General features: G+C 35.7%; 1 protein-coding gene across 1 annotated transcript; it reads left to right on the top strand.

The window, feature by feature from the left end:
• The first annotated feature begins 3,854 nt into the window (after positions 1–3,854).
• LOC104427609 (glucomannan 4-beta-mannosyltransferase 9) lies at positions 3,855–11,106 on the top strand. The gene is made up of 9 exons (XM_010040678.2): positions 3,855–4,184; positions 4,283–4,381; positions 4,524–4,776; positions 7,988–8,098; positions 9,919–10,055; positions 10,146–10,259; positions 10,351–10,550; positions 10,657–10,851; positions 10,944–11,106. Exons 1-9 carry the CDS (start codon positions 3,855–3,857, stop codon positions 11,104–11,106), a joined length of 1,602 nt encoding a protein of 533 aa, XP_010038980.2.
• Positions 11,107–15,237: the final 4,131 nt, after the last annotated feature.

Here is a 15,237-nt window from a genome sequence, read left to right as displayed (position 1 = left end):
GATTACAACGATGCATTGGTTTCCCCTCCTTAAAAATCAAACATTTGCTATTTATACCCAAAAAGATCAAAATACTTGAAAATTTTTGCGAGCATCACACACTTAACAAATACTATCATGTATCTTAGCCAAAAGGCCGAGAGAGGCATGCTTTGGCAGGCGGACAGTTTGACTTTTACTTACAACCCCTTTTACGGTCTCTATGTGCCCGTCTGATATAGGACTCTTGCCATTTGCATGGAAGGTTGGACACAACAACAGAGACAAGCCAAAAGTCCCACATCAAAGGCATTTATATGGAAGGCTCGACACGTCAAGAGAAACAAACCAAACACATCGAGAGTCCCACGTCAAATGACCATATTGAAATTGTAAGAGGGGTCATGAATAAAAGTTAAGCCATGCATTTTCCCAAAGCATACCTTTCTCAGTTTTTTGTCTAAATATTTGCATCTCAACAACATTGAGAAAATTCCTACTAAGAGTTCAAATTATTTCTTAAATAATTTTGAAGAAATAAAATTAAAATTTTTAAAAATAATTCGTCCAATCCAAATTGTTCCATTCTTGGAAATGAGAATTGGATCAAAATTCCAATTTTTTGGAATCGGAAACCGAACCTGTGCCCTTAGGGACCAAGCCAAACCCTCAATATGGTTGGTTCCTTTTGCTCACCCCTAATTATAGATAAATTTTTCACAATTCTAACTTCAACCGGTTTGGTCCAATCTAGGCGACTTTTCTTATTGTTTTCTCTCATACGTGGCAATGACATAGCTAAAACAAGAAAAATAAACCCAAAACAATGTTGCTTTGGTCCAAGTTTGATGTGTAATATGATATTAATTAAATTAAATTAATTGAAAAAATAAACTATATTAAAAGATGGAAGAGGAGGTGGAGGCAGTAAAACAAGCGAGGGCTGCACAGGCCTCACCGTCATCACCACCTAACCCACCCTAGTCAACGGCAACCCTCGCCAGATTTGGGTGAGGGATGTGACCCTTGCTTATAGTTAGTAGAGTCACCTGTCTCTAATCGGGACCCCACAACCCCAACTGTCCCTTGCCCCACCATTGTCGGTCCATTCTGGCATTTGTTCTGTTTTTTTATTTGTTGAAAAAAGCAACGTGAGACTTCACGTTAACACCACACCACTATTTATAGTGATTAGTCAACCACATTAGTATTTTCATTTACTGTTTTAATGTAATAACTAATTTGAAAAAAAAATTATTACGGTGCCGTGGTCCTTTTTTTCTTTAGCTTCCACCATAGAAGTAATTAAAGGTGTGTATCTTATAAAATTTATATTTAAATTCTTCCACAAGATTAACCGGTTGCCATGAACTTGTGCAACAAATATATGGACAGAATTGCACCGTCACTAATTATTAAATAACAGTACCGTCTTCTTAGTAAAGTTCTTTTCGAATTGGTTGAACACCCTTTCTATTTGCTCCTTTGTATCTTCTTATTCGCTGCTGTCTTATCTCACTTTGTCATCTGTGTGAAAGAAAGGACGCAATGATGTCAAACATGAAACTGAGTAGTATTAAGATTAGGAACTAATACTCGCACCAGTTGAATCAGTTCGAACTATGCTTTAGGGTTCGTTCGTTTCGCAGAAAACAACTTCTGGGAAAATATTTTCCGAAATTTTCGATATTCAGATGGCGAAAAATAGATGGTCAAGGAAAATGTTTTCCGATCAATGGAAAATCTCCCCATCAGATTGTGGAAAATGATTTCCTCTTTTGAAAAGAGGAAATCATTTTCCCGTTCTTACGAGAGCGTGATCTTTTGTTGTGCTTCTTTCCTTACTCATATGCCATTTCTTCCCTCTTTCTCACGAAACCTAGGGTTTTTTTTTATCTCATCCTCCTCCTCCTTCGACATCGACGATCAGCAGTGGCAGAGCATCCCTTCATCCGGCGATGCTGGATCTTTGCCCTCACGAAGCCCTAGGTTTTTTACCTCCTCCTCCTCCTCCTCCTTTGACGCTGACAATTAGCAACGGCAGGACCGGCGGTGCTGGATCTCTGCCCTCACAAAGTCGGGTTTCTGATCTCGTCCTCCTCCTCCTTCAATGTTGATGATTAGCAGCAGCGGAGCGTCCCCCTCATCCAGCGGTGCTCCACTGCCAAATCTGGTGAGCTCGCGGCTCACCAGAGCTTGACAAAACTTTGGCAAGCTTGGGCGAGATTGACCAAGCCTTGAGCTCGCCGAATCTGGCAACCGGGTCTTGGTCGATCGCAAGCGTTGGCCATCGTCAAGCATGCGGCGGAGGAGGAAGGAGGGGGAAGAAAGAGGAGGAAGGAGGAAGGAAAAGAAAAAGGAAAAAGAAAAAGAAAGAATAAAGAATAAAGAATAAAAATTTCGTTTTTTAAAAATACAAATAATTAAAATTTCATTTTTTTAAAAAAAAAAATATAAATGTAGAACTAATTTTTTGGTGAATTAAAAATATTAAAATTCAATTTTGACAATTTTTCCCAAACAATTAAATTAGCTAACGAACAGTGGAAAATATTTTCCACTCAAAATTTAGGTTTCAGTTGAATACTGGAAAATGACTTCTAGGAAAATGTTTTTCAGAAACATAATATTTTCTGCAAAACAAACGGACTCTTAGTCTAACCTTCATTCTCAATTTATTTATGCCCATTGATTGGCTCATTCACCATCGCTTCGCAAGGAAGGTGAGCTCTGAGTTAGCTTAGGCTGTACTTGTCAGGTTCACAGTGGTTCATTTACACTATTTGTAGAAATAAATGAACAAACCAGCGTCTACTGAAATGATTTTGTTGGAACGAATACTCCCTTTTTCTCTTCGGAGATGCATCACTCCCAGCAAGTTTGTCCTTCCTTTGCAATCGTTTTATCCATCTAGGGTTTCTCCACATCAGTTCCATTCGCTTTTGTATATTCTGCAAAAGAAAAGAAAAAAGGCACAAGTCAATTTTGAAACAGATCGATTTTGAATTGAAACGAGTAACAATTTTCTTCAATGACGCATTCAGCAGTGACTTAGTCCCCCTGATGAAAGAATGCTTTACATGTATAATCTGCACAAAACACAATAATGGATGACCTATGTAGAGTTGGAACAATATTACCTTTTTTTTTTCCTCAAAGGTGTTTTTTTCAATTTTGACTTTCGACGTTTTTATCCTTCAACGTCTTGAAAGTCAAAATAATTCCTGCGGCTCTCATATCGCTTGTCGAAATGAACCCTTCCATCGTGCTCCCAGCTCAGCAGATTTTATTTCCAAGAATTCACGTGCAGCAACTCTTGAACCGATATTAATGTCACATCATGCCCTTTGCAAGAAGAGAGTTCTTGAGCTCCCAGCGGCAACTCAAAAGTAAATTTGCACACCCATTAACCAATATAAATGGTAGGATTCGTTCCGATTCTGTTTGAGATCCTTGGCTTTAACCATGGAAAGAATGCTAGTGTCTCGGATTTGTATTGTTAAATAGAGGCCTTACATCTATTTAAAGGGTTAGTTTAGAACATGAGGCTTGAGAAGATCTAGGTCTGTGAGAAATTAAATCTCTCTCTCTCTCTCTCTCTCTCGGATTTGTATTGTTGAATAGAGGCCTTACATCTATTTAAAGGGACAGTTTAGAACATGAGGTTTGAGAACATCTAGGTCTGTGAGAAATTAAACCTCTCTCTCTCTCTCTCTCTCTCTCTCTCTCTCTCAGTGTTTGTTTTCATCGACATCTCCGTTTCTATCACTCCTCTCTTGGTTGTTGTTGTACTATCTTTTCATGTATTAAGCTTCAAATTTTAGATCCTCCGTCATTTTTCCTTTCAAACACAAGTTATTCCATTCCTGTAAAATATGAATCCTCTATCCACAACAAATTTTCTTCCAGATGCTTTTCTGGGAGCCAGAGATGATATTGCTGTGCAAATACAATTGTTATGGACATTGTTTAAAGCTCCATTGCTTATACCACTCCTGAATATGGCCATTCTTCTATGTTCAAGCATGTCTTTGATGTTGTTCATTGAAAAGGTTTACATGAGCATCGTCATTCTTTTGGTGAAGGTGCTCGGTCAAGAACCTGAGAAGCGTTATAGATGGGAACCAATGAAAGACGACATCGAAGCGGGTAACTCTGCTTATCCCACGGTTCTTGTCCAAATCCCGATGTACAATGAAAGAGAGGTTTTCTTCTTTCTTGTTCCAATTGACAGTGCATCATTGACTTTTATCAGAATCAGCTTTGTTCAATTTATTTGATGACATAATTTCGGGTAGATCAGGTTTATCAGTTCTCCATAGGAGCTGCCTGTGGACTGTCATGGCCTTCGGATCGTATGATAATCCAAGTTCTTGACGATTCAACTAATCCAACCATTAAGGTACCAAAAAAACCACCAAGCCATATATAGATCGTTTCATTTAACAAACCCAACAAAAACCCTACATTTTTCTATGAGTTTACTAATTTAGGACATTATTTTTTATTAGTTTCAATATATTATTTTTTCATGAAAATGATAGGATATGGTGAAGCTAGAGTGCCAAAGATGGCAAAGCAAAGGAGTCAACATTAAGTATGAGATAAGGGACAGCAGAAATGGGTATAAAGCAGGGGCTCTCAGGGAAGGCATGAAGAGGAGCTACGCGAAGCAATGCGATTTTGTAGCCATCATTGACGCTGATTTTCAACCGAAGCCTGATTTTTTAAGACGAACTATTCCATTTCTTGTTCACAACCCTGAACTGGCTCTCGTTCAGGCTCGTTGGACATTCGGTAATCTCTCTACTTATCAACGTTTTTCATGCAAATTTTAGGTTTCCGGCCTTGATCACCAGCTAGTAATTTCACATCACTAACTCTCTTATAGAAATTTGCACTACTTTAGGTCATTTGGTTTTTCCACTACGAAAGATGGGATAAAAACATTGGAAGAATAATTCAATGGTTAGATGTCAACTAAATCATAAGTAAGTTGCTCTCGATTATTCAACCATTCGATAACCGAGTCTTTCTTTGATGAGACAAATTAGCAAATCACCTAACATTACGAACTTCAAATGTATGTTTAATAAGGTCTCATAACTTACAGTTCCTTGTTTATAGATTCATTGGGGTTATGCCATATTATAAAATATGTTTTAGCACGACGATGTTACTCCAAATAAATTTGGGATCCATACTAAGTAAGTCCCACTAAAAAAACGCAAGATACTGTGATTAATACATTATAGTAGACTAGGCTTCTTTGGTAAAACTAAAAGATAAATCTTGAAATTTGATCATTGGCTTCAAAGAATTGAATATTAAGTATTTAGAAAATAAATTTTTAATAAAAAAGTAGACAATAACTTAATAGAAAACTGAGTATTATTAATTTCTTATCGAATACTGAATTGTGATTAGTATCTAAACAAGTTCTCTGGGCACTATATCTGGCCAAGTTATGCTAATAAAGCCTTCGGCAACGTTTGAAGGTGACGTGTTCAGCATTTTGCTAACGTTAACACTACAGTGAAAAAAATAGAAAATAAAAATTCCTCTTGTTCCACTCGTAATCTCTCTTAAACAAGATGCAATTGGATTTTGACCTTAAGAAATTTTGTCCAAGTCACACTCCTCCGACGGTGTCCATTGACCTTGTAGGCTTAATTTGATTGAATTTAGTGTTTGCAGTACTTGATTACACAAATTGTGTAAGTAAAAAAAATGATTAAAAAAATTAAAAGTAAAGAGATTTGAAGGATGAAAAGTAGAACAATTCATTTACGAGAAGGGAAGGACTCTTTGTGCATATCTCTGTGTTAGCTTGTGTTCGTCGAAGTGTCTCCCCATTAGAATTTAAAACTTTATTAGTTTAAAATGATTTCTAACACTAAACTTGGTCGATCCATCCTTATGGTACCACATGCTGACAATATTTAACAATAGATGTCTTTTCTATGTGTGTGTATATATATTGGCATGATAAATGGAAATTCATCGCTTCTTGACAATTTAAAGAATGAGTGTTATTCATCTTTTTGTAAAGGGTAAATTTATGCTTTGTCGATACAAGGTATAAATGCTAAGAAAGCCAAATATATAAAGGACTATCCGGGTATTTCTTTGAATTTAGGGACTCTTGGTGAAAGGACATTTTTATTTCTCCCAAAAACTATTAGCTTAATCTACGAACTATAAAACTTTTAAACGACCAAACAAATTGATATTCGTATTTATTCAACAATTAAACACATCGGTTTTCATAAAAATCAAGCCACGAGTCTTGTTCCATCTTACATGAAATTTGAGTATCATAGAGTCCCCCGCCTTAAGCAATTACATCCCCGCTATATCTGCCTAAAGTCTAGGACCTCACTCCAAATTTAAGAGGTGGCTCTTATTATGTAACACTTCATCCCAAAAGAGTTGAAGAGCCGTCTCCACTTGGTACATTGTCCTGCGTAGCAAGTAATTTCCCACCCTATGCTTTACTCAGATTTCATCTATACCCTCTAAGAGAATACTCTAGTTTAAACAATCAAGATAGTGATAACCATTTAGAGATGGGCCGCAGCTATAGATCAAGTCACAAGTCCTTTTGGTTGTGTTTGCTCGTATAGATTTTTAGCCAAAATAGAGTTGGATAGAATAGAATATGAATTCCAGAAAATTCGCTATATCTTCACTATTTGATGAATCATAATTATAAAATCATATATTTTCATATCTTATCTTGTTCATTATCTAATAGGAAATATTTGTGTAAATGAACCGAAAAATGCATAAATAGAGGTGGCAAAAATCTCTCACAATTCACTCGTAAAGAAATCACAAATGCACAGACAAAAACAATCTTTAGCAATCAATCCTCCATAATTGTAGTATCTAAATCTTAAATGGTAAAGGAATTTATTGCAACATTTATGAGTCATAGGTTCGACTATGACAAGAAATGTAAATAAGTTGCGGCAATATTAATGAGATAGATCTACCAACAAATGCTAATTCTAGTAAGAGAGAGAAAGCATGATCATTTACCTTCTACAATTCCAAAAGTAGAGTGTTTAAACTATTTCGCAGCTTTTGTGAAATTTCAACATAAACGAGTGAAAGAGAGAGCTTTAATTCTCTCGTCATTTTTGTGGAGTTTGGACATTAACAAAAGAGCTAAGGAGGAATTGTGAAACTTCAATGGAGAGCTAAAGAAGAGTGGAGAAGGAGAGGGGAGGGTTTTTTTTATTTTTTTTTATAATCTCCTTGGCCATCATTCTTTGAGAATTAGAAAGATCTTTTCCAAATTTGAATTTGTTCATTTAAAATATAGGTTCTACTACTTTATTTTTTATTTACTTATTTTTCTTATTATTTTCCCTCTCTTTTATTTATTTTCTTTATTATTTCTTTTTTATTACCTTCCATCATTCCTTATTTAAAATTATATAAATAATGAACTATACTAATATACTTAAGACATGAAACAAATGTAAATACTAAATATATATAGTATTATTAAAAAAAAGATATTCAAATACATAAATAATAATAGGATTAAATAAGCACAAACTTTGTTTTTACATTTGTTTTGTTATATTGAATCTTTTTTTTTTTTTTTTTTTTTTTTTTTTTTTGGAACTTGTTAGAAGTTCAATAAAAGTAACTTTTATACCATGGACATAAGAATTCTATCCTCTTTTATCTCACTTCCTACATGGGATTTTTTTTTTTCTTCTGGTTTTATTTTTCTTATATTTGGCCTTATCTTGTCTTGGATAGGAACCAAATGCACATTTTGTCTTTTCTCTTAACTATCAATGTAGTTTTTGCGTTTTGTGAAATCATACCTAGGTTATTGTAGTTCATTCGTGTTATGCTCCGTCATGCTCACAGGAATTTTTTTCGTTTCTTTGATGGAGTTTATCTTAATTAATATGAAATGCTGATACGATTTTCTATTCTTGGCTTTCTCTCTCTCTCTCTCTCTCTCTCTCTCTCTCTCTGGCAGTGAATTCGGATGAATGCTTGATGACAAGAATGCAAGAGATGTCATTGGATTACCATTTCACAGTGGAGCAAGAGGTTGGGTCCTCCACATATGCCTTCTTTGGATTTAATGGTAAAGTCCTATTTTCTTTTCCTTCTTATACATTATTATGTACAAAAATTACACTACACAATGCCATGAATGCACGACATCTGACCCCATGAAATTATTTATGAGATATCAAATCATCATTTTATTAGAACATGTGAAGCTGATCTCATGTAATGAGTGTAAAATCATTTTGACACGAAACAATAATGCACCGTTGGCCATGATTTTCATATAAAAGAAATGGGCAATCTCTCAAAAAGTAAACCTACGTGTCTGAAATACCGAAGCATGAACAGAATTCCACATCTAACTCCACAACTAACGCATCTCAATTTTGTTAGAGATATTACGTATTCGTGTTTTGGGATATTATTAATTATATTAGCCATTGCACAGTGACTTAATTTTCCTTTTGCATACCTCAACTTAGATTAATGCAGTCGGACTACACAACATTAAGCTGAACATAAAGAGTAGAAATCCTTTGCGCACTTAACTAATCCGTACTAGTACGGTGTCTTTTCTCCTGAATTTCTTTTTCTTGTTATATATTTAGAAATTCGGAAAACTCTCCTCACATGTCGATTCTACTGAGCATTGTCTAATTTTAAAATCATATGTTTCTATAGTTTTTCTTGGGTCTAAAATATATGTGACCTAACATCGCCCATGCGTGGGCCGTTGCATTGGTTGATGACCTTAAAGCTAGCATGTAGTGCTCTTAAGTGTACGGCAAAGATGAGCTGTGATTGATGGATTTACTTTGATGGAATCCAATCATCTTCCTGTTAAAATACCGACGTAATGTCCCTGTGGCAATGACGATGTATTAAAAAGTTGGCGATTTGTCCAGTATGTCAATAGTTCTCCCAAAGATTAGTCGAATTCTAGAAAAAGTGCATTAATTGTGAAAATTTTGAAAATTAGTTATTGGGTAATCATTCAAAGTTCAAGTAACCTAGTATATGTTTCCCAAGTAGTTATATGGTTATTAGTGGAAATTTTGCTTTGATAGCTATGTCATCACAAGTTAAAAGGACTTTTGTCACCAGAAAATGAAACTCTTTCCTATGTTCAGCCAAATAGACGTCTAGTCGTCAACCTAGAAAATTGGTGGATGTCTTTGAGTGGATCAACTCATCAAGTGCGTTGCAGCTCTCGCTTATGGCCGGTGACTGGTGGAGGGAGATAGGAAAAAAAGAAAATAAAAAAAAGGAGCGAAAAGAAAAGGAAAAAAAATGAAAATTTTAAAAAAATTGCAAAAATCATCCACGTCAACTATTTTTGGTCAAAATTAGTTGGAAAGACTCAAACCTTTAAAATATTTAAGACTAAATTGATTAAATCGAAAATTTTGAGACTGAATTGAACATTTTACAATAGGTTTAAGATTTTTTAGACAATTTTGCCTCTTATATTGTCATCATTCCTCCGATGAACTTTTTCCACATTACACATATTCTTACCTTCAATTTTACATAGAAAGAACAATATTGTATGGAAAATGCATATTTGAAATCTTGCTTTGTATTAAGACCATATTAGATAATCATTTGTCCAGAAATTTCAAACTATTAATAAGGTCACTATAATGCACACTGGTTGGTTCGCTAGTATATTATACTGTTTACAGAAAATTAACTTATTCTAATGTTAAAGCAATCAAATATATGTAAATCAAATAATTTAAGTCAAAATAAGTACGTAAAGAATATAAGCTAGCATGGCCAAAGCTTCAAAGGAAACTCTGAGCTTCTTCTTGAACATTACTTCTTCACTAAAGTGTCTTTAGCATCATTAATCTAGCCCCACTGGCGAATATTTGCTGGGATTGCGTACAGGAACAGCTGGTGTGTGGAGAATTTCTGCAATTAATGAGGCCGGAGGGTGGAAGGAGCGAACCACCGTGGAAGACATGGATTTAGCCGTTCGGGCAAGTCTTAAAGGATGGAAGTTTGTTTATGTGGGTAGTCTTAAGGTACTGTTTGTTCAGGTAAATCTTAATTTTTTCATTATAAAGCACCACAAATAAGTAAAAAGTGGATGTTTCCTTATTGTTCTCATGAAGGTGAAAAGTGAGCTGCCAAGTACCCTTAAGGCTTACCGCTATCAGCAACATCGATGGTCATGTGGTCCGGCAAACCTCTTCAGGAAAATGGTTTTCGATATCATTAAAAACAAAGTGAGTTTCTTTGTTCATCATCAGAAATTGCAAACTATCGTAATTCGATGAACTGAGATTGATACGATTCCACAAGCATTTTTCATTGCAGAAAGTGTCAACGTGGAAGAAGTTGTATGTGATTTACAGCTTCTTTATGGTGAGAAAGATTGTGGCTCATATCGTCACTTTCCTCTTCTACTGCATCGTTCTACCAGCAACTGTTTTAACGCCCGAAGTCGCCGTCCCAAAATGGGCATCTATCTATATTCCTTCAATCATTACTGCTCTAAATGCACTTAGTACACCCAGGTTAATTTCCTACCACAGTCAATTACAAGCAGAATGGAAAATTCATTTTGCTTTCTATCGACAACGGTTACTACATATTGTTGTTGATATATCTCATGACTTGCAGATCACTTCATCTAATGGTTTTCTGGATTCTATTTGAGAATGTAATGTCGTTGCATCGCACCAAGGCTACCATCATTGGCCTACTAGAAGGCAATAGAGTAAACGAATGGATTGTTACAGAAAAACTAGGAGATGCTCTCAAGAACAAAGCCATCACCAGTTTTGCCGAAAGAACTCGGCTCAGATTCACTGAAAGGTACAATCTCCTTACGATGCTCATATGATTTGATACATCGCTTATTTTAATGGTGACCAATGTTAATTAGTTAGCTTGAATTTTGCTTTCAGATTTCACTTCTTAGAGATTGGTGTTGGAGTGTACCTTTGCTTTTGTGGCTGTTACGATGTTGCCTTTGGGAAGAATCACTACTTTCTATTTCTTTATGTGCAAGCCGTTGCCTTCTTTATCATAGGCTTCGGATATGTTGGCATCTTCGTTCCAAAGATATAGCTTCGAACTTGAAGTAAGTAAATTGGATTTGCTTATTTCTTGTGCAGTACTTGCATCATTCATTTCGAAAGGAGTCTTTAAAAGATGGGAAGCAAATATAGGCAGAGTCTTAAGTGTTCAAGTTGATGCGGCTTGAATGAAAGAGTATAACACATCAGAATACATATGCATTACAAAAAGTAGGAAAATAGAACTTGGCTCAAATAATTAAAAAAAAAAAAATATTAGGTACAGGACTAAAAAATAAATGGGGAAATCACCCCAAAAGTTCTTAAGGTTTTGTTGTAACCCAATCTTGCTGCCAATCCCTTTCACAAGGAAAGGAAGGGAAAATGTCGGGTTTAAGGATACTTGACCACAAAAGTTCCCTCACAGTTCTCAATCGTAGGGATGTCATCACCTCACCCCCCGAACGAACCTCTTGTGAGTTCGCTTAATCGTGATCTTGGGCTCTCCCAAACTTATATCTCATGTGACAGCGGAGTGTCACAATCCTACCTTGATGCCACGATACGTCCCAATTGACACTTTTAAGGTTGAAAAAGAATCCGGACGTAAAGATGATTTAAAGGGTATTTTTAACAATCATGATAGCCCTCTCGAGATATACATCCACCAAAGATGACATCACTTCATCTTTATTGGCTTCACTATCTCGAGTATGCTAAATCACAATTGTGAACCTTTTCCTTAAGGCGTTGGAGAAAACTCCTTTAATGTTTTGAAGTTGACAAAACTTATCCAAAGTCTATTCTGAAGATTTCTAGACTTCTATGTTAAAGTTTGAAGACGACCAAACTTTAGTGTCAAAGTCTAAAGACGACCAAACTTTAGTGTCAAAGTCTGAAGACAATCAGACTTTGGTGTCAAAGTTTGTTTAACATCTGAAGTCTGCCCACTCTGACAAATTTTAGAATGAACAAAAGTGAAGAAAGAAGACTTATCCAGATGAGATTATCTTTCTTACTTCAAGAGATCGGTTCGTACAGGTTATATATAGCCTTACGGAAGGAAATTTAACCTAAGTGATTGATTATCTTTATTGGAGACAATTATATCAAATCATTTTGGATTGCAAGTAAATATGGAAAGAATCTACTTATGGAAATCAAGATTCTAATTGCATGGGCAAACAAAATTGACGGGCTTTCATCACAATTTTCAAATGGCTTGAGATCTCCTTAATTGATTCTGTTTGACAAGTTGATTGGAAGAATTTCTTTGGAAAGTGCCAACGGTCGAGAAGGCATGAAGGAGTATTTAAGGCGGACTCTCTAGTTGTTCGACAAAGTGCGTGAAAAAAAAAAAGATTTCAAAGTCTGAAGCTTACCATTTTCTTGTCATTCGATATTCTGAGCTCAAAGTTGTACTCAAAAGAGAGAGAAACTTATAGTGTGACTTCGTGAAAGAGTAGTAGAGACTCTTCATTGTGAAGTTGAGATCACAAGGCTGTAAAATCTCTTTTGACTCTTAGTGGAAACCAGTAGAAGGATATTAGCGTGGAGAGTGGATGTAGGCTTGATCTAAACCGAACCACTATAAGTTCTGTGTTCCTATTCTCTTTCCTGAACTCCTTTATTTTGTTAGTAATTCTATTTAACTGCTAAAGTCTGAACTCGCTCAAAGTCTGTTGTTCTTCAGACTCAGTTTTAGAAGCAAAATATTTTCACTGTTACCTGCGAAAAAATGTCTTCACACCTATTCACCCCTCTCTAGGTGTCCATACTAACACTCACAATTGGTATCAGAGCCTGTGTGCTTATTTCATTGAAGTGTTTTTACTTCTAAGTTAAAGATCTATGGCTAGTATTTTGGCTTTAGGATTGATTGAAGGTCAAAGCAACATTAGACCTCCTTACTTTGATGGAAAGGAGAACAATGCGTGGAATAATAAGATGAAGGCTTTTCTCAAATCCAAAGATTCCCTGGAGTGGAATGTGGTAGAAAAATGGATCAATCCCAAAGCTACATCAACCTCAGAAAGAGGAAAGGAAGTTGTAGATACTGGTGAAACAACACAAGCAGAAATAACCAAGAGACAAGCTCTTGATGCTAAAGCTATCTACTCTTTATATTGTGCCTTATCTCTTACTGAGTTTAACTGAATTTCATCTTGTGAAATAGCAAAAGAAGTTTTGGACAGATTGCATGTTACCTACGAAGGAACTGATCGAGTAAAGGAAATGAAAATCAATATTCTACTCGGATAGTATGAAACCTTCATAATGAAGCCTGGAGAATCTATAACTGATATGTTCAGTTGCTTAACAAAGATTGTAAATGGCCTAGCATATCAAGGTCAGCCAATCTCAAGACCAATGAAAGTCAACAAATTGCTGCATGGGCTTTCGAAAGATTGGAATCATGTGAAAACCTCAATCAAAGAGACTCAAAGGATTATGCCTCTATTAGTAGATGGATTAATAGGTACACTTCAGTCATACGAAGTGGAGCAGATCAATGGTGAGGAAGATCCTAAAGGTAAGAAGTCAATTGCTTTAAAATTTAATGATGATTCCGATGATGCAGATTCAGATGATGACATGGACAATGAGGAGCTAGTGCTTATGATTAAGAAGTTCATAAAGTTGAATAGAAAGGGAAGAAGATTCAACTGGAAGAAGCAAAGCATGCAAAATTTCCGGAAAAGACCAACTGAGGACAATGAAATCAACAAAGATATAATATGCTTTGAATGCAAGAAAAAAGGGGCATATCAAACCTAACTATCCTTTGTTGAAGAAAAAGAAAGGAAGAACTGAGAAATACAAAAATGCTCTCAAAGCTGAAATCTAGAATGACACTGAGTGCAAGGAAAGTGAAGAGGAATATGCCAATATATATCTGATGGCCATTCCGATTCAGACTCAGAATCATAAATAGACTTTGATTCAGATTCAAATCAAGAAGTTAAGGTCACTATCAAAAGGAAGATCAAATGGTATTTGGATAGTGACTGTTCAAGGCAAATGACAAAACACTCAAGCTGCTTTATAAAGCTTGTTAAATTAAATGGAGAAAAAAATTTCTTTTGGAGGAAACATCAAAAGAAGAATTGTAGGTTGTGGAATTGTGAAGATTGGAAGCCTGACAATCAACAATGTTTCCTTGATGGAAGGTTTGAACTACAATCTACTCAGCATAAGCCAGCTTTGTGGCACTGGATTTAAATAAACTTCCAAGAAGGTATTTGTTTTGGAACGAGTCAAGACTTCTCCCAATCTTTCATTGGGTGAAGGCATGGGAATATTTATCTTCTAGATGTAAACCTAGAAAGTTCTCAGTGCCTTATTTCTATTCAAGATGAAGTAAGTCTCTAGCATCGAAAGCTTGGTCATGTTAACATGAAGCAAATTGCCAAGATTTCTTTTAAGAAGCTTGTTCGTGATCTTCCTAACCTAGCTTTTCAAAAGTCTAAACTATGTACTCCGTGTATTTTGGGAAAACAAATTAGAAGTACCTTTAAACCTATAAATCAAGTTTCTACCAATCGAGTTTTGCAGCTTCTGCATATGGACCTTTTCGGACCAACCAAAACTCAGAGTATTGGTGGAAAGAAATATTGCCTAGTAATCGTGGATGATTACTCTCGCTTCACTTGGGTTTACTTTTTGGTAAATAAGTCTGAAGCCTTCTCTTACTTCTCAAAATTTGTGAAAAATGTTAAGAATAAAAAAGGTTATGCTATTTCAAGCATACAAATTGACCATAGAGGTGAGTTTGAGAATCAGGACTTTGCAAAGTTTTATGATGAATCTAGTTTTCAACATGTTTTCTCTTCTCCATACACTCCAGAACAAAATGGGGTTGTGGAAAAGAAAAACAGATCCTTACAAGAGATGGCCAGAACCCTCTTAATTGAGAGCAATATATCCTCTTGATTTTAGGCAGAAGTAGTTTCCACATCTTGCTACATCATCAACAGAGTGTTCTTGAGGCCTATCATAGAGAAAACTTCTTATGAAGTGTATAAAGGAAAGAAACCAAATGTTTCTTACTTTCATGTCTTTGGTTGTAAATGTTTTATTTTGAAGAATGCAAATGATCGATCTGGAAAATTTGAGGAGAAATCAGACGAATGAATCTTCTTGGGCTATTCGACTACAAGCAAGGCCTACAGGGTCTTTAACA

This window comes from Eucalyptus grandis, chromosome 11 (assembly GCF_016545825.1).
Source record: "Eucalyptus grandis isolate ANBG69807.140 chromosome 11, ASM1654582v1, whole genome shotgun sequence".
NCBI classification, from domain to species: domain Eukaryota; kingdom Viridiplantae; phylum Streptophyta; class Magnoliopsida; order Myrtales; family Myrtaceae; genus Eucalyptus; species Eucalyptus grandis.
This window is presented reverse-complemented; position numbering and strand designations above follow the sequence as displayed.

Coding starts and splice junctions, on each gene's coding strand:
- LOC104427609 (XM_010040678.2), top strand. CDS start 3,855: ATGAATCCTCTATCCACAACAAATTTTCTTCCAGATGCTTTTCTGGGA. Junction 4,185..4,282: donor CGATGTACAATGAAAGAGAG/GTTTTCTTCTTT, acceptor CGGGTAGATCAG/GTTTATCAGTTCTCCATAGG. Junction 10,260..10,350: donor TCGATATCATTAAAAACAAA/GTGAGTTTCTTT, acceptor TTTTCATTGCAG/AAAGTGTCAACGTGGAAGAA.